This window comes from Carettochelys insculpta, chromosome 3 (assembly GCF_033958435.1).
Source record: "Carettochelys insculpta isolate YL-2023 chromosome 3, ASM3395843v1, whole genome shotgun sequence".
Taxonomy (NCBI): domain Eukaryota; kingdom Metazoa; phylum Chordata; order Testudines; family Carettochelyidae; genus Carettochelys; species Carettochelys insculpta.
The window spans coordinates 140,862,855-140,889,342 of record NC_134139.1 but is presented as its reverse complement, the minus strand read 5'-3'; the positions used below and the strand labels follow the sequence as shown (position 1 = coordinate 140,889,342).

Here is a 26,488-nt window from a genome sequence, read left to right as displayed (position 1 = left end):
AAGCATTAATAGGATGCATTGTTAATAGTGAAAATTTGATTTATTTTTCCAAGTCAACAGCTAAAGAACAGATTAAAAAGTTACAGAGTGATCTGTGTAGCATGAGGCATAATTTTTTTCTTACCAAAACTGAGTCCCTTTAAGCCTTTAATCATCTTCAGCCTGGTCTAAACTAGGAAATTTGATCCATATAACTTTATCACTGAAGGTCGTGAAAAAATCCACACTCCTAAATGATGCAATTAAACTGGACTAATCACAGGCATAGAAAGTACTAGGTCAATTGGTGATGCCCTCCCATCAGTGTCAGTGACATCTTCACCAAAGAGCTGCAACTGCACTACTGAGGTGTTTTAAGTTCAGACAATCTCTGTCATAAGTCACTTATCACCCTGGTATCTGAGCTCAACTGGTCATGAACAGGCAAAAAAGACAGGGCAGTCAAAAAAGTAAAGCAAAAAGATTAAATAAAATACGCTTCAATGAACATTCAAGCTACAGAAAAGCATCAGCGATAAAGAGAGGCTTGGCATTAAGTTCCAGCATAACTTATATACAATAGCAAGCTAAATGAAAACTTGAATTATTTAGAGCTTTTTGTTTATCTAACAATATAAAACATGCCTCTATTATACACAAGCAGAAATTTATACTAAAAAAAAAAAGCATACTGCTAATCAAAACAATTTGCTTTATGTATTGGGTGAATTATATAATTTTGTAAATATGAAACTTACCTAGTGCCATCTGCTTTCCAGCTTACTTTGTAAGGTTTCTGCTCTAAAAGTTTAATATTTTGCTTGTCCATGGAAACTGGCTGTGCTCCAGGGAATCCAGACCTAAAAAAAAGCAGGTTTTGTTAATATTCTACAGCAGTGTTTCCCGAAGTGTGGTAATGTGTAGCACTGGTGGTACTCAAAAGGGTTTCAAGGGGTACACAGCAAAAAATATATTACTGAAAATCCAGAGATAAGCACCGGGATGGCACTGGGAGAGGGGTATGCCGATAAAGCCTAAGTCCTGAAAGGGGTACCTGAATGTTTTAGGTTTGGGAAACGCTGTTCTACATCCTGCATGATACATAGTTATCTTTGCTACAAGGTTGACTTTCAGCCGGAACATCTATAGAAATAATTTTTTTCGTACAAGAGGCACCTGGCTTTTGATAACCACATAAAGCATTTCTGAGCTTAACAAATTCTAGCTGTCTGGGTTTACTCAAAAGCTCAAAACTGCAAGTGTTTTGCTTTGTTTGAATTTGACACCTGCAAAATATGTGTTGCTGTGAATATTCCATGAGATTTTACTTTTGGAAACTGAACTTTAAATTCCAGATTACATTTATAAACGTGTACTAAATTAGCATTCACAAATTCAAACCAGCATTAGAAAGACTAAGAAACAGAAAGAACAAAGTTTTGCAGACCAGAAGAGAAGCTTATCGATATAAATGAACTTGCAATATTTTGCCTGGTTCAAGCCAACATTATTTAGTTTGATGTGCACTAAAACTCACCCAAAACTTTAGAAATAATCATTAGACCAGACTTTCGCATTTCGTATTTGTGCAGCAATGGCTAAAATGAACAAATTATTATTTCAAACTAGAAATTATTGTAGAATTTATTTCTGAAATTGTAACAGCTTATCATTCTCTTTTCTCCGTTGGCCATTGTAGCCTTATTATTGCATTACCTTTTTGTAAGAATCCATTCTAATACATAACTGCTTGCTTGACTTTTCACAAAACATTATAATATTAAAAACTGTGAGATTGTTCAAACAAGAAAATTAAACTTAAAATCGCATACCCTTCCCAACCACAAAATTGCTGACACTTTTGCTGTATTTCTCTTAACTTTGGTTGAGTTGTCAACTGGGTTACACGTTTAACTGACACTCCTTCCAAAAAAATTGCACCCTAAAAAATACAAAAACACAATTAGACTAAGATAAATCACAAAAGTTCTCGTTTTTAAGAATACTAACATATCATAGAACTGGAAAGGACCTCTGATGGCTGTGTGTACATACACCGTAAATTCTTTCATACCTGACATTCAATTACCCAGAATTCTCAAATAACCAGCATGTTAACCATAAGTAAATTTTAGTTACATTTTCCGTAAGTACAGTATAGTAAAAGTAAACACAAATACAGCAAATAGAGCATAAGTTTGCAGGGTACAATACTACTGTTGTTGGTAAATAAAGTACTCTGCATACATTTTTGTTTGTTTCTTAATATCTAATCTTGTTTTTCTTGAGTGTTATGCATTGCTAGGTGTACCTCTCTATTATCCAGAACATCCGAATATCCAGCAACCTCCCAGTCCTGGAGCTCCCAGATATGAAAGAGTTTAATGTAACGAGTCTAGAAGTCTGTGATTTAAAGTCACTGATATTCAAGGTCGCACAACTCAATTTCCACTACAGGTTTTGGTGACCACACTTTTAAATTATGTCAGAAAAGTCTAGGCCTGGGGTCAAGGGTAGAGTTCTAGAAAAGCTGAACTCAGACATGGTGTTTATTAATGAAAACTTAATTTATTATACAGCTCCAAGGTTTTATATATCCTGTAACCTATATCCTGTCAGGAGCCTTCCCAGTTCCACCCCCTCACCCCTCCAACTCACACTCCATTTAATCAGTTAATTGGTTAAGTCTAGTATTTAACCAGTTAACCAACTGAATGGGATTTTACATCCCTAATCCAATCACATTCAGTTGGGAGAATTTTCTTCACAAAAGGAGTTTGAGAAGAACATAAAAAAGTTGATTTGTTACATACACACACGGGCACAATCAGGGCTTCTCTTCTGCTGGAATGTCACAGAACAGCGTTCCAGCACTTTTTTCAACAGGGACACCACTTTCAAATGTGCCCCTCCCACCCCACTCCACACATGTGCAGCTCTATGCCAGCAGCCGGGCAGTTCTTGCTGCCCCCAGCACCTGCAGCCCAGCATGGTCCTGGAGCAGCCCAGTCAGCCTGGCCCAGCACAGCTGTAGTTGGTGTGGAGGCAAGTCACCAGCATTCACTTGTGGGGAGGGGGGAAGTACCCAGCTCTGGGGAATGGGGAGGGCATTTGCAGGGACAGGAGGGACGTGGCTCTGGGGAACCAGCAGGGCATTCACCTGGGGCGGGGCCGGGGAAGCTGGCTCTGGGGAACAGGGAAAGCCCCTCCGGGGAGGGGTAAGTCAGTTAAGTCACCAGGTGGGCAGCTAGGGCCCTACCATGGTGGGCTTAAGTCATCAGGGAGGTTAAGCCAGCAGGTGTGCAGCTTCGGCCCCACTGGGGAGGCAGTTAAGCTGCCTGGGGGATGGCTCTGGCCCCGCACAGGAGGCAGTTAAGCTGCCAGAGGTGGGTAGGGCTCAGGGCATTGGCAGGGAGGGAAGGGAGTTTTGGGGCTTGAATTCCACCACGTTTTTTTCTAGGAAAATTAAGCACCGGGCTTGATTTTAATTTTCATCTTAACCACCCTAACACATGAACTTATACTGAGCACTATAGTATAACTAAGACAGACAGCAAAACAATCCTGAAAACAAACCTACAGAGTGCACTGTAAGCTACTTTAGTCTTTAAAACTAGTTGATACTCACGAGAATAAAACAAAACTTGAAGTTCAACAACAAAACAAAATTAGAAATCTGTGTGATGAAAAGCTCCTAGTCCTTATTTCAGCACCACAGAAATCCACCAAGCATGTTGTCAAAAAAATGTCTACAACGCATTCTCTATGTGAGCTGATAGGCAAAGAAGCTGATTAGAATATTAAGTACCCAAAGATGCTGCTGGCTTGGCTGCAGTTCTTGGCATGTGTGGATGGGATCATTTTCAATCCTCATTCTTACCCAAGAGATCTAGAGAATTAGGCTGTTTCACTTAGAGGTCTTTATTGATGGTTGCTCCACAGGCTTTTGTTCTGTCACTCTGCCTACTCATTTACTTGAAGGGCAGTGAATGAAAGAGAAAGATAGTTTCAGGCTGCAGCCCTAATGAAAGGTTCAATGAAGGAAGAAAGCAGCTATGTGCCTAGATGCAGTGCCTGTGCACACACAATAGCTGGCTAAGAGAATGGTTCACAATAGCGAAAGATATTCATGGTTTACTCCTGATAAAGGAGATTATGCAACAGTAGTGAAACCAGAGAATATGATAGCACTTTCTCCCACCCATAAGACTGTGCTATTCATGTTTTGCCAAATAGGTAAGATTTCCAAAAGGCACAAATGGAAGCTTGGAGCTTAACTGCCATCTGTCAAGGAATACTTTCAAATACACTCTTTTTTTTGAACTTGCAGGTGGCAGAGTGCTTAGTTTGATTGTTTTCTCTCAAAACAGCAATCAGCTGTAAAGTCACTACTCAAAAATCTGCATCATATTTTTATAAAATTTATATGGGTTCCAAATCTCCATATGCTGGGAAGGGTAAATTATTTTTTTTAGAGAAGTAAATTACTTCATTAAATTAAATTCAAGGGTACATAAAAATCATTTTCTTGAAACTAAAAATACACATACTATTCTCCTACTTGCCCTGTCTGAAGCCTGGTTTTGTTAGGATATTTTGGTAATTGATGTAATATTTTAAAACTTTCACACCTTGACTTAAACAATGAGTTCTCTTGCCAAAACACCACACATTATATATGATTACGGGGAACTAAAATTATTTTACAATTATATAAGGGATGGAAAATAGATGAGAAAAATATCACGTAAATTCTGAACTACAGAGCTTAGAAAATACATACTCCCAATAATTCTTCAAAAATTTTATTCAATACCTCATCAGTTAAGAGCTGAGTTATACTTCAACACTATTTACTACTATGTTTATAAAACAAAGGTGTGGATTTATGTCATTTTCTGTAAGTTTGAAAAGAGGTCAAAAATTGAATTTTATAAAACAAAATATAAATTAATTCTTCTTTTAAAGGAACTTTGGTGTGTAAAAGTAAATAACTTTAACATTAAATAAAGTAATCGTAAGGGAACCAAGACGAGTCTGAAATAGGTAGTATTATTTTTTCATGTTTAAAAGGTCAATTTGTTCTGAAGAGTTTGATCTTAACTAATACTGAATGTAAATTGTAAAAATAAAAATTTCAGAAGAAAAAAAATCACTGCATATAGTCCAGCCCTCAATTCAATCTAAGTAACAAAAAAAGGCTGCTAAATAAAATATTCTGACAGAATTATACAGTAAACTCTTTCATATCTGGCATTCTGTTATCCAGAACTCTCAAATAACTGGCATTTTACCCATGAAGAAATTTTAGTTACACTTCCATAAGTACAGCATAGTGAAAGTAAATACAAATAAATATAGCAAATACAGTATAAGCTTACAGCATACAATAATACTGTTGTTGGTAAATAAAGTACTCTGCATACATTTTTGTTTGTTTCTTGATATCTAATCTTATTTTTCTTTAGTGTTATGCACTGCTAGGTATACCTCTCTGTTATCCAGAATGTTTGAATATCTGGCAACCTCCTGGTCCTGTGGCTGCCAGATATGAGTTTACTGTAATTGAACAGATATGAGCTGAGGGACACAATTGCTTAATATCTAAAAGAGGTAACCATCTCTACGTATGTTACCCAGCCTGGACAGTAAAACTAAATATTTTACAGTTTATTTGCTTTCTGACTTTACATAAACTCAACAATGAAATTATTTTTTTAAAAACATTTCCACTAATTTTAGAAACTTTTATTAAGTTCCAGTTTTAATTAAAAATGTAAATAGAGCCTAATACATGACTGTTCCTCTCAGAAGTCTTGAAGGAAGCAAGATCAGTTAAAGTGGAGAACAAGACATGTCAAACAGGCATACTGAAATTGTGCTAATTCATTACAAAGGTTCAAGTGAGGGTCTAATCCTAATGAAAATATTTCAGTGACTATTGATGTAGATAGCACAGGCTTTCTGCAATGTCTTGCATGTACAATTGTATATACAAGTGATACCTCTCTCTACATCTCTGGAATGTTGCTTTAAACGTTCAACAGCAGTACCCTTGCCCAGTGGTGAAGTGTGGGATCTTACTAAGCATGCTTAACAAGTTTTAATTTTTTCCAGTCACAACATCCTACTCCAAGATTGGGTTTTCTTTACCAGCTGAAATCAGCTAGTGAAGATTTTAAAGATGAAATAGCTAAAAATTAATTTGTGTCTTCCAAACTTAATGGACATGGATGCTGTCCCTAATCTGCATTGTCAGAGCTGGGAATGGATCACTTGATGATTACACCTGTTCTGTTCACTTCCTCTGGACACCTGCCATTGACCACTGTCAGAAGACAGGACACTTTTAGACTAACCCATTCTTATGTTGTTATTAACCTAACTCACTAATTTTATTTTTTTACACATGAACACGCACATATTCCAATCTGTTTCTAAGATTCAATCCCAATACCAAAAGGAAGGTTACTCCACATATAATATATTTTATATTCCTGGATTGCATGGTCCTGATAGAGGAAACTGACCAAAAAGGAGAAGGGCAGGCAAAGCTCATTAGCATGAATCCACCTCCCTTTTAGTAATTCCACAAATTACTTCCAAGGTATAAGGCCTATTTTGCTTCCCTCTCAGAATCTTTAATTAAGGTCTTGGGTAAGTGGGACAAGACTTACAGTATTCTCAAACAGTAAGACAGTATATTTGACTTCTATGGCTTGCACAGCTCAGAAAACCGTAGGTATTTTGTTCTGGTTAAGCCATCAAGAGTCAACATATTTCTCTTCTCCATTAACTAAACCTGGAAATTAAATTGATTATTTAAAAGTCTATTACAAAAGGAGATTTTAAATTATCCATTAAGTAAAAATGTCCCTTTTATTTTTTGCCTCATAATAAGTTAAATCACCAGCTACAAAACTTACAATGAAAATATAAAAGACAATTTAAAAAGGCCTACCACACTTAAACATTATGCTTAATTTTATCATTTGGCTCCATTTGCTGGCTTTGCAGTGATTGGCATGCCCTTGCAAATTATGTAGCTCACACTGAAGAGTGGGGAAAACTGGGATCAAAGCAAGGAGAAAGGACATCAGAGTGTAGAAATTTTTATTAGATATCATTTTTAAAGCAAAAAATAAAACAACCTAACTAAATCAGGCATAAACAGAGCTGTACTACTCCATTTTTTTTTAACGATGTGTGCAAATGACACGAACCATGTTTACAGGTCTTTTTTCAAATCCGTTATATCTGACGTTACCAATACCATCTACTGAATATTCTCTCTTTTAGTACAAGTCTATTACAAATGTACCTGGGCACTAACAAAATTTAAAAGTGAAAGACATCAGCAGAACTATTTCTCCATCTATGCATCTTCAGCATCACTAGATAATGTGTGCAATTGTTTGTGCATGCTACTCTTTGGTATATCAGAATGGCTAATAAAAAGCAATTTTGTAGTTAAACTGCTGCAGAAACTCTTAAACAGTAGTTAATTATGCAACGATTACCCCTGAAATGCTGTCTGTGTCGTTGAGATTTCCACATAACTGCTTATTGGGATATTCAGCAGTGAACAGTCTGTTCTACTTTTTATTCAATTATTTTCACCATGAAAACCAATTCCTATCTTTCCTCCATTTACATGAAATTTGATTTTGGTCTCCTACCAACTGCCATTTCTTCCTCCCAGCAAATCTATTTTGCCTAAACTCTTTGATGGCACTCACGGTTATTCAGAACACAACTTGAGAAAAATCATGAGTCTTAAATGAAAACAAGTACTAGTTTCGTAAGTCTGCTCCTACGCTGTGGAACATTGTTCTTAATGCACTTCTGCTAGCTTTCATCCTAAAACAGGGATTTGAAAACACAATTCTTATGGAAGAAACGAAATATTAATTCAGAAATGTGTAATTCAAAATTACAGCAAGATTGAAAAGTCTACTTGTTGGAAATGTATCACAATATTTTATTTTATATACCTATTAAACAATATCAATTTGAATAATACCTTATCTCTGGTGTTTGCTTTCATCATTAAAACAGCACAATAGAACTTTATGCTATAACAATCAATGTGGAAAATAAAACTTCTCCTTTGTTTTCCCAACACTCGCATTACTGATACCCAGTAGAAGTATGGAAGCTTCTGCAGCTCCTACGTTTTACTACCACAACTGCATTTATATGCATTTTGAGTGTTTGCTATGTATAAGGTGACCATCCATCCTGTATTTGAAATGCCAAAAAGGCATCCCACCTTATTTTTTAAAAGGGACAAATTGTCCCACATTAGAGTGCTCCCCTGCTGATTTTTTCACCAGCAGCTGCATAGGTGCAGCTGGTATCAGGAGTCACTTCCCCGAGCCTTGGGGAAGCAGGGAGAGTGGGCAGCTGCTGCATCCCCACCTCTTCCCAAGGGCTCCCAGTGGCTGCTGCGTCCCTGGGGCTTCCAGGGAGCACTAGCAGCTGCCACTTTCCTGGGGCTCCTGGTGGTTGGCGCTTCTCTGGGGCTCCCAGGGACGGCTGGCGGCTGCCTCCTCCTCCTCAGCTCCCCAGGGCTTGGCGGAGCCAGGAGGAGCCGCCCCTCCCCCCCACAGCTCCCTGTCCCATATTTGGGACAGGGCGATATGGCCACCCTAGCTATACAGAAATGCAGGCATTTCTCAAAGCATTTGCCTCAATCAGTTCAAGACAAGTTTTAACAAGTGATAGAAGCTCCAGGCAACAAGCATGAATCATCTTCTACCCACATCCATGTACTAGGGGAAGGGATAGTTAAACGGAAATCAGTTGTTCCTTGAAATAGGTTTCTGATATGCATATCAGTACCAATGTCTAAAAAACAGATTCTTACTAGTGCTTATAATCTTCATGAAGTATTTCTCCCAATAACTGAGGTTGGGAAGTTCTTGAATGGCTTACAGATCTTGATAGAACACTGCATTTCTCCCTTGAACTGCAGTTGAACTGCAGTGTTCTAAAGCATCTTTTGCTGCCAATTGTTTACCACTGCTTGTAGTAACCAGGGACAGTGAACATTCAAAAACACATTGGCTGTGTCTATACAGGCACAAATCTTTGAAACAGCCATATTTCGAAGATTACTAATAAGGCGCTGAATTGAATATTCAGTGCCTCATTAGCATTAGGGTGCTTCCGGCCACGGAATAAGGGGATTTCAAAAGTGAGGGGTCCTTTCCAAAAGGACCCCTTGTAGCCAGGCCAAGCCGTTCGCTTTTGAAAGCGGTGCTTTCAAAGCGCCGCGGCCGGAAGCGTCCTAATGCTAATGAATGGTTATTCCTAAGATTTGTGCCCATGTAGACACAGCCAATGTGTAACAGAAATCTACAAATTGAAGTCAGATTATCAAGACATAGGTTTACAAGTTTTAATAGCACTGAAGAGTTTCCCATATTTGGCACACAGCTTTTGGCTGTTTCTTCAGTAGTTAAAATGTCAAAAAAATGAGACATCAGAAATAGACCTGGTCAGGAATTTTTCAAAAAGTGTTTACATCAGAAAACGCAGATTTGCCAAAATTGAAGCTGTTCACAACAGGATCAGTTTGCTGAATTTCCTGTGGTGATTTTATTTACGTTTTAAAATTATTGAAATCTTCTTGTTTCAACATTCTTAAACCAAAAAAAAATTATTTTCAGTTTGAATGTTTTGCTTTATTTAAATTAATGTTAATTTATAGTAAAATATAAAAGCAGTGAAAAATCAAAAATAAGTTGCAGAAGACCTACTCAAAATTTTTCAGATTTTTTTGGTTAGTTAAAATTTGCAATTTCAGCTTTACATCCCAGTTTGGGATGGAGAAATTTTTCAAAAGGACAAAAAAATCTCATGAGACAAGAGGTGCATTTCCTGCCCAGCTCTAATCATAAGTTTCCAGTCCTCACCAACCACTTTTCTAACAAAAATGTGGCAGTCCTGTGCTCTATACTTTCAAGCATTGTTCCATAAAGGGAGACTTGATCCATATCTGGCAAGTCTTTATGTTGTTTCCTCAAAGAGTCTTTCATTGCCTCAGCAATTTCTCTGCCCAACAAACAAGCAAGCTATTGCTAACTAAGCTAAAATAACTGACTAAAGGAACTGAAATAAATCCACACAATCACTGATCTGTAGCCAAAAATACGTGGTGGAAAAATTAACTCCCAGCATTTTGGTCAGACTGCTTTTCTTATGGTCAGCATCATCCATACAAGGTCCTTGGACTTTCTTCAAGTCTAAGGTCAGGTCTACACTAGACCTTAAAGTCAATTGTAGATATGCAATTCCAACTATGGCAATTGCATTGATGGAATTGATTTAATCTACAATCAACTTACCTGGCCTCCCACGCTGAAGGAAGTTGATGGCAGAGTTTCTCCCGTCAATCTCCCTTACTCCTCAAGAGATTGAGTAGTCAACCCGATAGTTTGATTTTGTGCATTCCCACTACGTACCCAAAAATCAAACTGGGTAGACATATCCCCCAAGTGATTACTTGTAACCAGAGTAAGTATTTGCACAAAAAAAGTGTATGAACAGATCTTCCATCCATACTTAGTCTTTCATCATGTCTTCTGCAGCCTGCAGACCCTTGATCAAGGAGTACTATTGTGCACAATTCCAAGTTTGTAAGATGGGACAGGACACAACACACCAGAGCAACAGGAAAAGAAGGGAGAGAATCACTACTGCAAATAAAATAAATAAATAAATACACACCCCCCACATGCAACCCACTGAAGGAGACATTAAAAAAAATTGAAACTAAGTTATTGGAATTTAGAGCTAACATGCACTGTGATATCCTAACAGACCAATATACAATAAAAAAAACTTTAATCCTTGCTAACTAATTTAAATTGAAAAAGATTTCAGCTGTTTCCAGTACTTCACTCATTTCCTTGACACACTGATGTGCCCATAACACATCCTTAAGTCCTGAAGCAGTGGCTCTCAACTCACAGACCACTTGCAAATTACTGTGACTCATGTGACATTCTCTCAGCCGTACAGGTAGCATATATTTTGTGTACATGCAGCCCATGTAACAGAGCTGCATATGCAGCTGACAACCATTCATAGGTTGAGAACCAATGTCTTAGAAAAAACATTAACTCCAATCACTTATTTTGGAAGATCCCTTTGTCATTTGCCATACTCTATCCTGCTTCTTTTGCACCGTGTGTTCTCCTACATAAAATATAAGATACCATATTCCTTGGCAAAGAATAAAGGATCTTGGTGACAACTGAAAAAGTAATTTTCTTCTAGAACTGCTCATGAAGCAGAGTATGGTTCAGCTAAACTTTCTAAGTGTGGAGGGACACAGCTTATTCTGCCAAACATACATTCATAAGCTTCCCATTGTTGTAAGGGGAAACCATTATCCTGTTCTGGATACGAGAAATACAGACAGATAAGGAATCACCCTCTACAGCAGAAGAAAAGCCTTGTACCCCCAAGGGTGGGATGTCTGCTGCTACCACCACTATGAGGAGGAAATGTGGAGTAGTGGTGGTTGGAGACGCTCTTCCGTGGGGGATGGAGGCACCCATCTGTCACCCCGACAGGTCCTCTCGGTAGGTATGCTGCCTGCCAGGAGCCCATATCTGAGACATTACAGAGGCATTGTCGGGGAATATCCGGCCTTCTGACTACTACACTATGCTACTCACCCATGTGGGCATGAATGACACTGCAAGGTGTAACCTTGAACAAATCAAGCATGATTACAGGGCTCTGGGAGTATGGGTGAAAGAGTTGGGAATGCTGGTGGTGATTAGGCCTCAAGTGGAGTATTCTACTCAGTTCTGAGCACTACATTTCAAGAAAGATGTGGAGAAATTGGAGAAGGTCCAGAGAAGAGCAACAAAAATGATTAAGGGTCTAGAGAACATGAGCTATGAGGGAAAACTGAAAGAACTGGGCTTGTTTTGTTTAGAAAAAAGACTTTGAGGGGACATGATAGCAGTTTTCAAATACCTAAAAGAAGATTACAAAGAGGAGGGGAAGAATTGTTCTCCTTGGCCTCTGAGGATAGGACAAGGAGCAATGGGCTTAAACCACAGCAAGGGAGGTTTCGGTTGAATATTAGGAAAAAATTCCTAATTGTCAGGGTGGTTATACGCTGGAATAAGTTACCTAGGGAGGTTGTGGAATCTCCATCACTGGTGATATTTAAGAGCAGGTTATATACACTTCTATAAGGGATGGTCTAAACAGTGCTTGGTCCTGCCATGAAGGGATGGGACTGGACTCCATTTCTTGAGGTCCCTTCCAGTTCTAGTGTTCCGTGATTCTATGAAATGCAGATTTGCAATAAAATTTCAAGAAAGGCCATCCGACCAACTATACCCACTCATTAATTTTTAGGTATACCATCTAGTATATGTCCCATTGCATTCTCTAAACCCTACTTGTGGGTATTAAGATCAACTGCAATATGCCCATTAGTTAGAGAATTCACTTTTGAGGCTTTTATTTCACTGTCGAAAACTCATCAATTTGATCTAACTAACTCAACAGACCTTAAAAATGGTTTGGGAATATAATTTTGTATGGTCTACAAAATATCCAGCAGTGCCTCTTGCTGCAATCAGATTTTAAATGTCTGTCACTGATGCTTTTGAAATGCTGACATGTTTCTGTGAATGCTCAACTGCTGAAGTATAGCATTCACTGAGTCAAAACCTACTTCTCCAGTTCTTCCTGAAACATCACCGAACCAGCAGCAACAGCAAACAAGCTTTCTGTAACTGTCAACTAGAGGTACGTGATACAAAAGGAGCGCATGCGCTATATTCTTTTTTATATTTATATAATGCATGTATTATATTCTAAGTTGCATCTGGTTTTTTTCAATTATGTCATATGCTTTGGCATACCCTCTTGCTCATATACTTTAGGTACACTGAAGAATTTCTAAATCATGGCATGAGACATTAATTGCAACTCTATTTTTAGCATAAGCTTTTTAGCTAATGCCCAAAATGAAGAAAAAATACTGAAGATATAAGCAGAAATTATTTACCTGATAACCACTCTTTTTTGACCGCATACCTACAAGTCAACAATAAGTGGCTTGCATCCTTTTCTGCTTAACTACAGGAGAAGTCCAATCAACCAAGCATCATGGGATAGAATTCCCCAGCTCTTCCTCTCCATACCAAGTGAGTGCTTCCCAAGCTGCAAAATTGAATTATACGAATATGCATATTAACCAATTTATTTTTCCCTCTCAAATTTTCTAAGTCTCAGTTGTGCTTTTGTTATCAATATGCTTATTCGTATAATTTAGCTTTCCAGCTCTGAAAGGAGGAAAAGTCAGAGTACCTTCTAGCATGATCTTTGTTCAAATGATCAGATTAGTCTTATATTTGAGTGAGAAAGGATGCCATTTGACTGTGGTGACAGAAACCCAGTCTTCACATCTTTTTTAATAACTTGAAGGGAGGGTAGAAAATCTTGCCAACAAAGCCTAAAGAGACAAAATTCTCTTGTATATTTTTACATCTCTTAATGGAAGGTTAGACAAGATAATGGACTGTTTCTTTTAAAACACTTAGAACATTTATTAATCTGTAGTGTTAAAGCCACTCCACTTTGCCAGTTAGACTACTTTAAGTTTGTGATCATGCTGCTTGGGATCATAGTTTATATTCTTTTCAAGCTAGCTCCTCCCCCAGCTGAACTGTGCACCCCAATGAACAGCCATGCTTCCATTTAGAATACGAAGAATAATAATGCACTTTTGTGGCGCATTTCTTATGACAATTTGTTAATACATACCCAAAACTCTCAAAACAAAAAGCAGTCAAGTAGCACTTTAAAGACTAGCAAAATAGTTTATTAGGTGAGCTATCGTGGGACAGACCCACTTCTTCAGACCATAGCCAGACCAGAACAGACTCAATATTTAAGACACAGAGAACCAAAAACAGTAAGCAAGGAGGACAAATTTGTGTAACTAATTTTTGGTTCTCTGTGTCTTAAATATTGAGTCTGTTCTGGTCTGGCTATGGTCTGAAGAAGTGGGTCTGTCCCACAAAAGCTCACCTAATAAACTATTTTGCTAGTCTTTAAAGTGCTACTTGACTGCTTTTGTTTTGATAGTGTATAGACTAGCACGGCTTCCTCTCTGTTACTATCCAAAACTCTCAGCACCTCAGTGAGATAGTGAAGTTTAATTGTACAGATAAAGTTGTACACAACTATGCAGGTACAACAAAACTCTATTTTGCTACTTTAAGTAGGAGTGTTATTTTCTATCTCATGTAATTTACAGCTATGATAACTAATAGTTATGTATGTCTATCGTACATCTGAACTACTCACAATTTCTCGCAGCTTTTAAATTTAAATTTGCTCTGTTTTGTTCTCCTTTGCCACTCACATTACTGCTTACTAAAATAATTCTCAGAACCTCTAGCTAGAATGTACGTGAAAATCAAACACTAATAAAAAAAAAGTTTGAATTTCACCTGTACAGCTGGGTTGAAAAGATCAATAAAAGTTATACACACCTATCAGCAAGGCTTTCGTCACAGATTAAAAGAATATATTAAGTCTCTCTACAGTCTCAAGTAAAGTCTCTTTACAGTCTCAGCAAAGTACTTGCTCACATCAGGAAATTCAACAAGCAACCTTGTTATAATTTAACATGATTGACAATTTCTGCTCAGGAAACACCCAGTACCAGAATAGCAGATATGTTGAAAGTTAAGATCAATTAGTTACACAAATTATTAAGTAATCTTGCTTTCTATTAATTCATGTTATGCATGGCTCTAAACAGTGCTGTCAATACCTCATTTACAACAGCTGTTATTTCTGACATATCATGTAATATTTAGTGAATAAGAATACACCAAATTCAATTATAAAGTAAAGTGTTAAGATTCTGGATGTTACCAATTTTAGGTGTTCTTTTCTCCTTTTGCCAAAAGATGAATTTGAAGACCCAGGTTCTGATTCTTGACCTCCTGTTTTAACATCATCATCTTCCTCCTCTTCTTCCTCATCTTCATCAAAGCACCATTCAGGTAGCTCGGGAGCGGACGGTGCATCGTCTACATCTCCATAACGACGGAAAAGTTCTTTTAAATAATCACCTTTATAGATACCCGGTGGTCTGGCTTGGGCAAAAGTAGCCACTGCTGCTTCAACACTGGCAACAAAAAAATTGGAAATTAATTATTTCTGGAATTTAACAAAATATGTCCAATAAATTAATTAGGTTCTGAGTGACAGTTCATTTCCCCTAAAAATAAATCACTTCACTCTTAAAAATTCAGAAACTCTTGAGATACTTGAAGGAAAGCTTACTCACCTTGTTCAATAACAGACTGCATTCTGTCAACACATGGAACTCATTGTTAGCAGTGTTCAAGGCCAAAAGTATAACTAAATTTAAAATAGAATTAAATAAGCTCATAAAGGATACGGCCCATCAGTGATATTAGCCATGATAAGAAACAACTCCATACTCTGAATGTTCCTAAGCCACTGACTGCCAGAAGATGAGACTGGCTGACAGGGGACAGACCATTCAATAACTGATCTGTTCTGTTCATTCCCTCTAAAACATCTGGTCCTGGCCACTTTCATAAGATAGAACATTGGCCACACTAAGTAAGACCGTTCTCATGTTCTTAAATGGAGTACCTATAAGGCTACCACTTGAAGAGTGACTCAGTCCGTTACCATTTGAAACCTGGCATTGAGAGCAACATAGTGTTCTCAACTGTTGCTCCTCGTGTGAGAGCCTCTGTTATTATGTAAGCGCTTCTTACAGACTCTCAGGAATAGATAAACGTAAGGTACTTTTTGGCCCTTTCTAGTGGCTAGTAGCTCTTTTTTGGGCTCCTAGATATATGTGTTCACAGCTGTTGAAGAAAAGGAGGGAAGAAACATACATAAGTATGAAGATCACTGGGGATGAGTCCAGAACAAAGGCTGAACATGCTGTTATGCAAAGACAATGTTTATGAATGGTTAAACAATGGCCCACTTCTCAAAACTGAGGTTTCCATTCATCTGAGAATCGGCCTTTAATAGTTCCTCTTTGGAGTCAAAATTAAGCAGTCCATACCTGCACACCAAAAAAAGCTTAAGAACATGCTTAAATGTAGATGTGTGGATGAAGTGAAGGATAAGTCTGCCATATAAGCAGTTCCTAATCCAGACAAGCCATAGCCATTCCTAATCCAGGAAGGCCATAACCATCTCACTCACTTTACTTAATGGAAACAAAAGTTTTTGTTTTGATAGTATATAGAGCAGCACGGCTCCCTCTCTGTTTCTACTTAATGGAAAGTATTCATACTATAATGAATGCAGAATAAGAACCTATAATGAATAAAATAAGACCAGGTGAACAGTGAAGACATTACTTAATTTAAGCCTTTTTGGCAGACTTCTCTGACACTGCAGACAGGCAGCTGCTACAGATAGGAATAAGGGGATTTTGAAGTATCCTATCTGCTGATAGGAATAAGGGGATTTTGAAGTTGGTGGGGTCCTTTCAAAAAGGACCCCTGTCTGGATGAGCCACGCGGCGGCAAGCTGCGGCAATTTTGAAGTGCCACGGCCAGCGGCATTCTAATGAGGCGCTGAATATGTATTTCAGCACTTCGTTAGTAAACTTCGAAATGGCCATTTGCATGGCCATTTTAAGTTTTGGGATAGGGCAGACACAGCTATAGTGGCACAAAGAACACTATTAGGTTTGGAATTATTACCCTGTTGAGACAAAGGGAATAAGAAAAAACATGAAGCAAGGCTAAAAGGGGGAAATATAGGGTCAGAAGCAAGACTTTTAACAAGACTTTCTGTGCTATGCAGCCTGGGAAGTTAGGTTGCCTGTAAAATGTCTTCTGAAGCTGCCAGGAGACAGAACTAGAGGTTTCCCAGAACAGGAGAGAAAAAAGCCCTTCCCTAGAGCTGGAAGGTATAGTTCTGTATTCAGAAGAGGAGAAACAATCATTATCTGGAACTGCAAGGCTGCATGGTGACCACATGCTAACAAAATGGACAAAAAAGAATGCAGTTAAAGCTAGGGAGAAATCGGATGAGAAAAAGATTCTAAAACGTATTTTGCTCTTTTTAATGATAAACCAGAATTATCCAAATTGCTTAGCAAGGTCTTTAATGCCCCAGAGAGACCATGAGGCAACTTGGGAAAAGTAAAGAAAGGAGAAGAGATGGACTTCACATTCCAAGTACTTGAGAATTCCCATTATCCTCCAGACAAGTTTGTCCCTGATGGACTACAAGCAGCTGATTCTCCTGTAAACTCAAGAGTATTTAGAACAGACTAACAAAGCTTCATAAATGCAGCTCAGCTTTCAGGTACAGAAGACCAGCAAGGCAGAAAAGGCAGTTTACACATTCCAGAAATTAAACTGTCTTGGGGAAAAGTGAGGATTCAAAAAGAGTATCACATAACTTTTCCAAAGACTAGCTGGAGGGCTCTCTGTCTGGATGACCTTTCTCTAAACTAGCTGTAAAAGACATCTCAGCATTCACAGCACATCTGCTACTTTCCTGCAACATGGGTTTAAAGGGTAGATATGGGCAGATTTTCTATAGGGAAAACCTCATTGTTTTATCAGTGAATAACAGTGTCACTCTACTTGATATGATAATGTAGTAAACATGGTTTTTTCTTAATATGGTGCATATACGTAATGTAATTATAACTCAGACAATTATTTTAATGTTGCTGTTTGTTTGTAGCTGTATTTATCTGCTAATTTTGAAAATGTTGGTCCTGTTTCACAAAAGTTGACCAAGATGAACAAGTTTAATTCATATGGACTAACCATCTTCCAAAAGAAAATAAAAACAAGACTTCATCAATCAATCAATGTAAGGATTTTCAGGCAGAAGAAAGAAAATATTAAGAGAAGCTACATAGGAGGTATTAATTCAAATAGATAGCTCAGAATTGTTATCTGATTCCAGGCTGAAGAACATAACAAGACCTACTCAGGGTCAATTACATGCAGATTTATAAAGCCTTCAGACAAACTGAAATTAGCCAGCCTATCAGAGCATAGGACCCTGCTAATAAGATGGTCAGTTCTATATTCAAGTCCCAGGTTCGGCTGAATTTAAGAGATTCATTGGGCCACTGGCGCTCAAGAGCCACATGATTATGAATCTGCTCTCACCGCATGTGTCTACCTTACCAGGAAAATTAAGCTCAGGACCCAAAGGCAGCCATCTTGCCCATATCCCAGCCTTAAGGTAAGCTTTATGCTTAATCACACCAAAAAGGAAGCAGTATTGATTCAGCACTTCTCCATCCAATGCTACAAATGGTTCCACAAATAGACCAGTAGAAAGGAATGTATTACAAGATTCTATAGCTTGCTCACACTTGAAACACTACGGCGACAAAACTGTGGCGCTGCAGTGTAATGCAGACACTACCTACGCCATCTGCAGGGGGTTGCCTGTCACTATAGATAAACAACATCCCTGAAGAGTGGTAGCTGGTTAAATGGGAAAGCTCCTCCATCAAGCTAGTACTGTTTACATCTGGGAGTTGGCTTAACTATGATGCTCATGACTACAACACAGCTGGACTGATCTATCTTTTTAGTGTAGAGCATACTCTAGAGACAAAGGCTTTGTATCAGGGCTAGTGGGACAGAAAAAAAGCTTGTATTTAAATAATACCACTGAATAAAATACATCCTCTAATCTGGAAAGACTTTTAGACTTTTTTCCTGCAGTAATGATATGTAACCTGGAACACCACTATCATGGGGGAACAGTTATTTCTCCCACCCTTATTTCAAAGTATGCATACCAATTCTGTAAAATTCTCAAAAGACAGGCTACACAAGAAATACAATTCTCATTGGAAAAATCCTGTAACAAATGCAGTGTTTTGGGTTTCCTTGCTGATGTTTGCATACATGTTACTTTCCTGCTACTCTTCCATGCAATGCCATTCTTTTGAATATGCCAAGAACAAAAGCTGTACAATAAAGCTACATGGGAAAGCAATCAGTCAAAAGCAGTAAGTCAGTCAACTTCAATACTTTGTAAAGGAAAGAGAGAAAGCAACCTGTATGAACTCATGAAAACTTAAACACAGCTGGGAAGGCTAATTATTGGCCTCCAGACTTGACAATATACCTGAAAACATAACTGAAATAGACTGAACTGTCAACAGTGTGTGACAGGAATAATGTTAATGTATGTCATCTGCTCAAAATTATGACTTTCCAGTTACCATCATCTACTGAAAATATAGACATGCTTAGTGCACTGAATCAGATATGCAAAGCAAAAAAAAAAGAAAAAAAAAAATCAGCCTTCCTAGAATTAATAACAAAAATATAAATTTATTTTAAAATACAAATCTTAGAACAGGGTGCAAATACAACTGAACTGCCAATGGAACAATGACAATTCTGAAATACACAAAAAAAATTACTAATTATACCACTTCTTTACATGCAAAATTAAATTTGCAATATTACCTCCAATCCAACTTCTCAACCAAAAAGGCACAGATAAGAAAACCAGTTCGATTGAACCCATGTGTACAATGAACACCTGGAAAACAAAACAACAACACTAAATGTATGGTGACAATTCATTTTGAAAATTAACAACATGCAGCTGTTTTCAATACAAACAATGTCAAAGAGTGACATTTTTGGCTCATTCCATTTAAATTATCACCATTAAGAAGATGCCCCATTCTTATAGAAAAAACTCAGAACTCCTAGGGACAATGTATAAAAGACAAAAAGATATTTAAATTCCATGTGAATTCCTGTAGTTTTCTGAATCTTCAATTCATCACAATACAAAAGCTCAGCAGTACTATTTTATTAGTATTGAAATCCGAATAACATCACAAAGTATTTGATTGCTTTCTGATAAGCATTTGTAGGAGTCATAAGAGATTTTGTAAAAAAATGTAATAACTATTCATTTAGAAAAATAAGTTGGAGTTATATTAATTTCAAGCAGAACAACATAAAAATCATGTCAAAGTTATATTGCTTTAAACTAAATATACACAGAGCGCCTCAGTCTTATTTCAAAATGGCTATTAACATGTTAGTGCTTATTTAATTTTGAAAGAAATCCATAAAAATCCATTCAATAAAGACAAACAGTAAACTATTTGCCTTTTCAGTTTAAAGATAAAGGGTACAATTTATTAAATTTTCAGCCTTTATTTTATTGAGTATTTGTCAGGGAGAGAGGACAGCAAAAAAGCAATTGCTTCTAATTTTCCCTCTTTCCTATATTACCAGCTCCATCTAGTGGTAGATAAACCAAATCAGAAAGAAAGGCCTCTTGCACACCAAAAGCAAAATTGGTCAAAAAACAGCAATAAGATGAACCAACTCCCTCACTACAGATATGTATGAAGCTAAGTCAAAGAACTTTCTTGTTCAATGTGATTGAAAGATACATTTTCTTCATACATAGGACACTAGCAGTCTTGTCCAGCATTGCTTAGGTTCCTAATTGAACTATTTAACAAAAGGAAATGTGTATGCTTTATTCAAATGACTGTCTTTTTCTAAAGTAGTGTTATTTTTATTAAGTTAATTTTTATTTTGGATTTCTTAAAAAAAGAGATTGCTAAAAATCTGTCTATTTTTAAGTATATATTTTTAAATGGGAATTCCATCGCATGTATTTTTTCTTCACCCCTATAAACTCTTACCACAAACCATGTTTTAACAAAAAAGAACTACAGACAATTTGGTTTCCACTAGCATTTTCTTCTAGTTTTCAAACATCTATAAGCACTGATGCAGCTGAGAAAAAAAAAAAAACCTGCTCCAAATTTTTCCACTTTCGCTCTTTTCTGTAAAAAGCACCATTATCCCATATTCATCCTATTTTTCTGGCTCAACTTGGTTCAGTCTCTTTCAACATTTGCTTTATGTCATGTCAGTTCAGAGGACTGTACTTGATTTGATGGTTTTTCTCTTTTCTGTTTGGTGTTATGAGAAGCAATCCCATTTCAAGGCACATCCAGTTTTCCTGTCATGACCAAGCCTTACATTGCTTTAAGTTATGATGAGAAGCTGTATACCGAATTCCATTGCCAAAGCTCTTTACCATTCAGAAGGACTTCTGGATCAAAGGGCTCGTCTACACTTGCACCCAGCTTCGAAGGGGGCATGGTAATCAGGGCCATGGGAGATGATTAATGAAGTGCTGCAGTGAATACGCAGCACTTCATTTGGCTAATTTTCCTCTGCAACAACTTCGAAGTGTCAAACTTCGAAGCGCCAGCATGCATGTAGCCACGGGCACATCAAAGTGCCTGTGCTACTTTGAAGTCCCTTTACTCCTCAAAATTTTGCCTACGCTACAAACTTACTTCAAAGTTAACTGCAAAGTAAGCTCCTACTTCGAAGTAGCACGCAGAGCGTCTAAACACACTTTCCCTTATTTCAAAGTTAGCCTCCCTTACTTGTGAAGTTAACTTCGAAGTCACTATTCCATTCCTGGGAATGGAGCAGGGGCTTACCTTCGAATTTAAACTTTGAAGTAAGTGTGCATAGACACTCTGCACTCCTTACTTCAAAATAAGGAGTCTGCCAAGGAGATGCCCACCCCTGCCTCCCCCCAGAGGATAGAGATACTCTGGCCAGCCCCAACAGGGCTCTCCAGTCCCTGCCAGCTGCCTTAAAGGAAGCAGCTCCCCAGCAACCCCAGGCAGGAAGTTGAGAGTGTGCCACAAGCAGGTGCAGCAAAAGCTCCCATTCAGACTGCCCCTGCTTGAAGCACCAGCCAGCCTCCATACCCCCGGCCACCATGGCGGCATGCCAGGACCCCCAGGCCCTCCAAGGCAAGAGCTATGCTGGAGCGGACCCACCTGGACAGAGGAGGAGCTGAAGGACCTCCTCAGTCTGTTGGGGGAAGAGAAGGTCCTTCGGGAAACTGGCACTCACCAGACCAACACCGAGGCCTTTGACCGGCTGGCCAGCGGCCTCACTGCCTGAGGCCACCCCGACCACACTGGCAGCAGCGTCCACATCAAGGTCAAGGAACTCCACCAGACCTAAATCAAGGCCCGCAATGCTGCCAGCCAGTCGGGGGCACAGCTGGTCCTTACCAGGAGCTGCACAGGCTCCTGGGGCCAAGGGGAGCGGCCACCCCGGAGCACGTAGTGGACACTGCTGCTCCCCCACCTGCGGACAGTGAGGACAAGGCGGGCACCACGAGCCCCCCATGCGGGGAGTGGCCAACTGAGACCAAGGGCTATGACAAGGCATCCAACAACAGGACCCTCGCCATCGCCCTCTCCTCCAGGGCACCCAGCTGAGCCTCCTCCAGCCGGGCCGTGCCCAAGCCCTAGGACATCGCAGCTGGTACATATGGGACAAGTGGGATGTTGCCAGGGAGGGGGACGGAGCACACCCGGAACAGCCCCACAGCCCTCACACCTGGAGATGGGTCGGGGGAAAGAACACAGGCCGACCCTCACTGGGCAGAGAACCCTGGGCACCTGGCATCCCATGGGGCTAGTGGGCCATCAAGCAGCAGGGGAGCGGGGCCTCCAGACCTGCCGAGTTGGGACCCAGCACTTACGGGCCGTCCCCGTCCCCTCCTGTCTCCACAGGTCCATCGTCAGAATGGCACCGCAGTCCACCACAGCAGGCCACAGCTGCAGGGGGCCAGGTAGCCACCCCATTGTTGCAGCCTGCATCTCCCCCTTGGCCGCAGCAGGGCCTCCCGCACACAGCTCTGGAGGGAGGAAGAGGCAACCACCAACCACGCAGTTGTGCAGGATATGACCAGGGTGCTCCAGGACTGGCTGGTGATAGAGCAGGATGTCTGGGTGCGGCTGGCCAGCAGCCTGGACGCTGTGGCCCAGGCCTTGGCTGCCTGCCTTGCCCAACCCCTTGCCAGCCCAGCACACAGCTGCCCCCCCCCGTGTCTCCCACACCACTGCTCCTGCAGCAGCTCCCCCCTCCCACCCACCTCCCAGCACACCTATCACTGTCCACCCAGCTATAACTAGCTTGGTGGCTGCCAGCCGAGGCGGGTGCACCTGGCTTAGCCCCAGTGGCAGCCCCCGCATACCCTGAGGAGGCCAGGCCCCAGCACCCCCACCCCAGCCCTAACTCCCTGTGGTCCCAGCCCCACCATAGCCCCACAGGGGAACCCAGACCTGGGGCAGTAGGGGCAGCCATGGCCAACGTGGCTCCCAGCCCTCCATGCCCTTGGTAAGTGAGCCTTCCCCTGCCCAGCCCCACTCCCAGTTCAGTTGCCTCACCCAGCCTCCCCACCCGCCCTGCCTCCCTCCTGTGGGCCGTTCGCCCTGTGCACTGTAAAATAGTTTCACACGTTGTTCTGTTCGGTTTTGCACAATGAGTTTATTTCCCCAGTAGTAAAGTTAGATGCTCCCACCCTAACCCTGTGTCTGTGGCGGGAGAGTGTTGAGCGGAGGGAGCTTGAGAGGTGTGGGAGTGAGGAGACCGGTGGTGTGGTGTGTGGCTGGGGGGCAGGGAGGAGATCAGTGCAGGCCCTGTGTGAAGGCCTGACACAGGGCCTCAGGGACCCTGATGCCATCCCTCTGTGCCTCACGACACGGGGCAGCAGGCAGCTGCTCATACTTGGGCCCCAGGTCCACGGCTGAGCCCCGGCTGCAGGGTTCCCACCAGCCCTCCACGAAGTTGTGGAAGGCACTGGAGGTGGCAATCACCATGGGGACGTTTGGGAAGCTGACATCCAGCCTGGTGAGGAGGAAGCAAAACCTCCCCTCCAGCCTCCCAAACGCCCGCTCAATTGTGCCCCTGGCATGGTTGAGGCGACCATTAAAGGTGTCCTGGGCTAGCATGGTACATCCAGTATAGTGCTGCATGAGCCACAGGTGCAGTGGGTATGCAGTGTCGACCACGAAGCAGGGGGCCATTGTGATGTCCCCAAGTGGGAGTTCCCACAGGGGGACATACGTGGCCGCCTGCATCCATCATGCGAACCACAAATACTGGAACAACCAGGCGTCATGGGCCCTGCCCAGCGACCCCACACACGTCCAGAAATGGACCCTGGTGTCCACCAGTGCCTGGAGTACCACAGAGTGGTACCCGTTCCTATTAATGTAGGCACCCCCGCTGTGGTCTGGAGCCTGGATCGCCATGTGTCCCATCCAGAGCTCCAAAACAACTGGGGAAGCCCAGGCCCACGAACCCAGCAAGGGCAGCATCTAGGTACCCCAGGGTCACGACTCATGGCAGGAACACCCTGTTTATTGCTCGGACAACCTGCAGGGGGGAAGGAAGACACATACATGAATGGCAGACTGGAAAGACCCCCAGCCCCCTACCCAACAAGGCCCTCCTGCCCAGTAGCCCTCTCCCCAGGGTGGGTCCATGGTGGGAGCCAGACATACCTCAATCGTCACTGCTCCAATACCGGCCTTGCCGACGCCGAATCGGCGGCCGACAGACCGGAGGCTGTCGGGGGTGGCCACCCTCTTCTGCACTGGGAGCAGTGGCCACATCCATGCGTGTCGGTGCTGGAGGATTGAGACAAGCCAGCAGCAGAGGTCTCTGAACATCCAACAGGTCATTCTGAAGTTCCCCAGCCACCCTTCATCATCCCAGTCCTCCAGCACCAGCCAATCCCACCACTCACTTGTGGTGGAGGCGGCCCACCGGCACCGGATGGGGGTGGCCCAGGGAAAGGGCAGCAGTGCCATGGCCAGGGCCTGTAAGCTGGGTCCCAGGAGGGCGACCTGGCCATGGCAGCGGAAGAGGAGGGTGGCCAGCAGGCTGGCCAGGGTGGAGAGTACCTCATCTTCAGGAAGGGTGGGAGCGGGCGTGTTGCTCAGCTCTTCTCCCCAGCATGTGCCCTCTGTTGCTGTCTGCAGCCTGGCAGCCTTAAGCTCTTGCAGGCTGCGGGTGTTGGGAGGGGCCCCCTTAAGGGGTCAGCTGCAAGCCCAGAAGGGCTTGTTGGCCATGCAACCCCAATGCCTGCATCATTTCCTGGACCCTTACTTCGAAGTGGTGGCTAATTGTGTGTAGATGCTTAACTTCAAAGTAAGGGAGGGTGCATTTTGTGTGTAGATGCTCTACTTCCAAGTTGCTTACTTCAAAGTATAACTTTGAAGTAAGCAACTTCGAAGTTATTTGTAGTGCAGACACAGCCTTGGAGGAGTAAAGGGACTTCTAAGAAACATGGGCACTTAGAAGTGCCCACGGCTACATGCATGCCAGCACTTTGAAGTTTGACACTTCGAAGTTGCCACGGGGGAGAATAAGCCTAATGAAGTGCTGCACATTCACCGTAGCACTTCTTTAATTATCTCCCGTGGCCCTGATTACCATGCCCCCTTTGAAGTTGGGGCAAGCGTAGACCCAGCCAAAGAGACATATGGACAAACTCTCTAACATACATGGCAGAGGAGGAGATTTACCCAGCATTGCTTGGGTCCTTAACTCAAATAAGTTTTTCTTGATTAAATTCATTTCTGTGATGTGCGGTTAGGGATGGGAGTGTGCAAGCTGTCCTGAGGAAAGTGAAGTACTTCAGCCCCCCGTCGCAGCAGCTTGGGGCCAGATGAGAAGTGCCTGTCCAATGCTGTTGCAGCTACAGTAGGCACATCCGGGAGGGGTGCAATTCCCCCATCTGGAGGACGGACAGACAGACACACAGACAAACTCTCTTAAATGTGTAGTATAGAGCTGTCCTTTTCTCCACCCCTACTGCCCCAAAGGGGTTACAACTGTCCCAGTCTCCATCACTGGCCCCTCCTTGCTCTCCTGTGGTCATTATAAAGTATAACTGTCCCTGCTTTCCATCCATATATCCTGGTTCCCCCAGGTGGTCATTATAAAACATAGTCCTCCCTTTCCATTTTATAAGCAGCAATCGCCGTCCTGGAATATGCCGTTCATTGTCCCAGCACAACCAAGCCTTTATCTTGCTTTAAATTATAATAAGGGAAAGCTGCATCCCAAATTTGGTGGTCCTCTCTTACCATTTAGTACGAGGTCTTGAACAAACAAGCATACGCTCTCAAATACATAGTAAAATAAAGGCTATTATGAATGTGTTCTCTGAAAAACAAAAATATCCCAATTGATAGCCTCACTTGTGTCTTGTTTTACTCACCATTGCTTATTTCAAAACATGCTTTCGACTGAACGAATTTCAGTTCCTGTAATCACATTTTTTCTCTCCACTGCCTTATTCTAAGGCAAGATCTTTATTTCCTCACTGTAAGTGGAATTACTCTAGACCTACAATCAAGTTTCCAATCCATCTTTATATAGTTTAGATAAGAAGTTTCACACCATGCCATTCAAGCTAGCCATTTTAACATCTAGTCTATTTCAGATGAAAGTTAAATTTTCTCAGCTTACATTCCATCTATTGCAATGGGGCATGCAGTGAGTACTGGTATCAAAAAGTCAAAGGCAAAGGTCTTACAAATTTTTATCCACATGGCAATAGCAGAAGCATGTCAGAAATGCAATTAAAGAGCCTAGAT

General features: G+C 41.2%; 1 protein-coding gene across 1 annotated transcript in view; it reads right to left on the bottom strand.

The window, feature by feature from the left end:
- The window catches only part of RNGTT (RNA guanylyltransferase and 5'-phosphatase), a 400,609-nt gene that overhangs the window by 344,405 nt on the left and 29,716 nt on the right, over positions 1 to 26,488 (bottom strand). Inside the window, exons 5-8 of the mRNA XM_074988850.1 lie at positions 19,491 to 19,566; positions 14,905 to 15,160; positions 1,812 to 1,921; positions 738 to 839 (exon numbers count right to left, since the gene is read on the bottom strand). Of these exons, the coding sequence (XP_074844951.1) occupies positions 738 to 839; positions 1,812 to 1,921; positions 14,905 to 15,160; positions 19,491 to 19,566 (544 nt within the window). The remainder of the gene's footprint in view (positions 1 to 737; positions 840 to 1,811; positions 1,922 to 14,904; positions 15,161 to 19,490; positions 19,567 to 26,488) is intronic.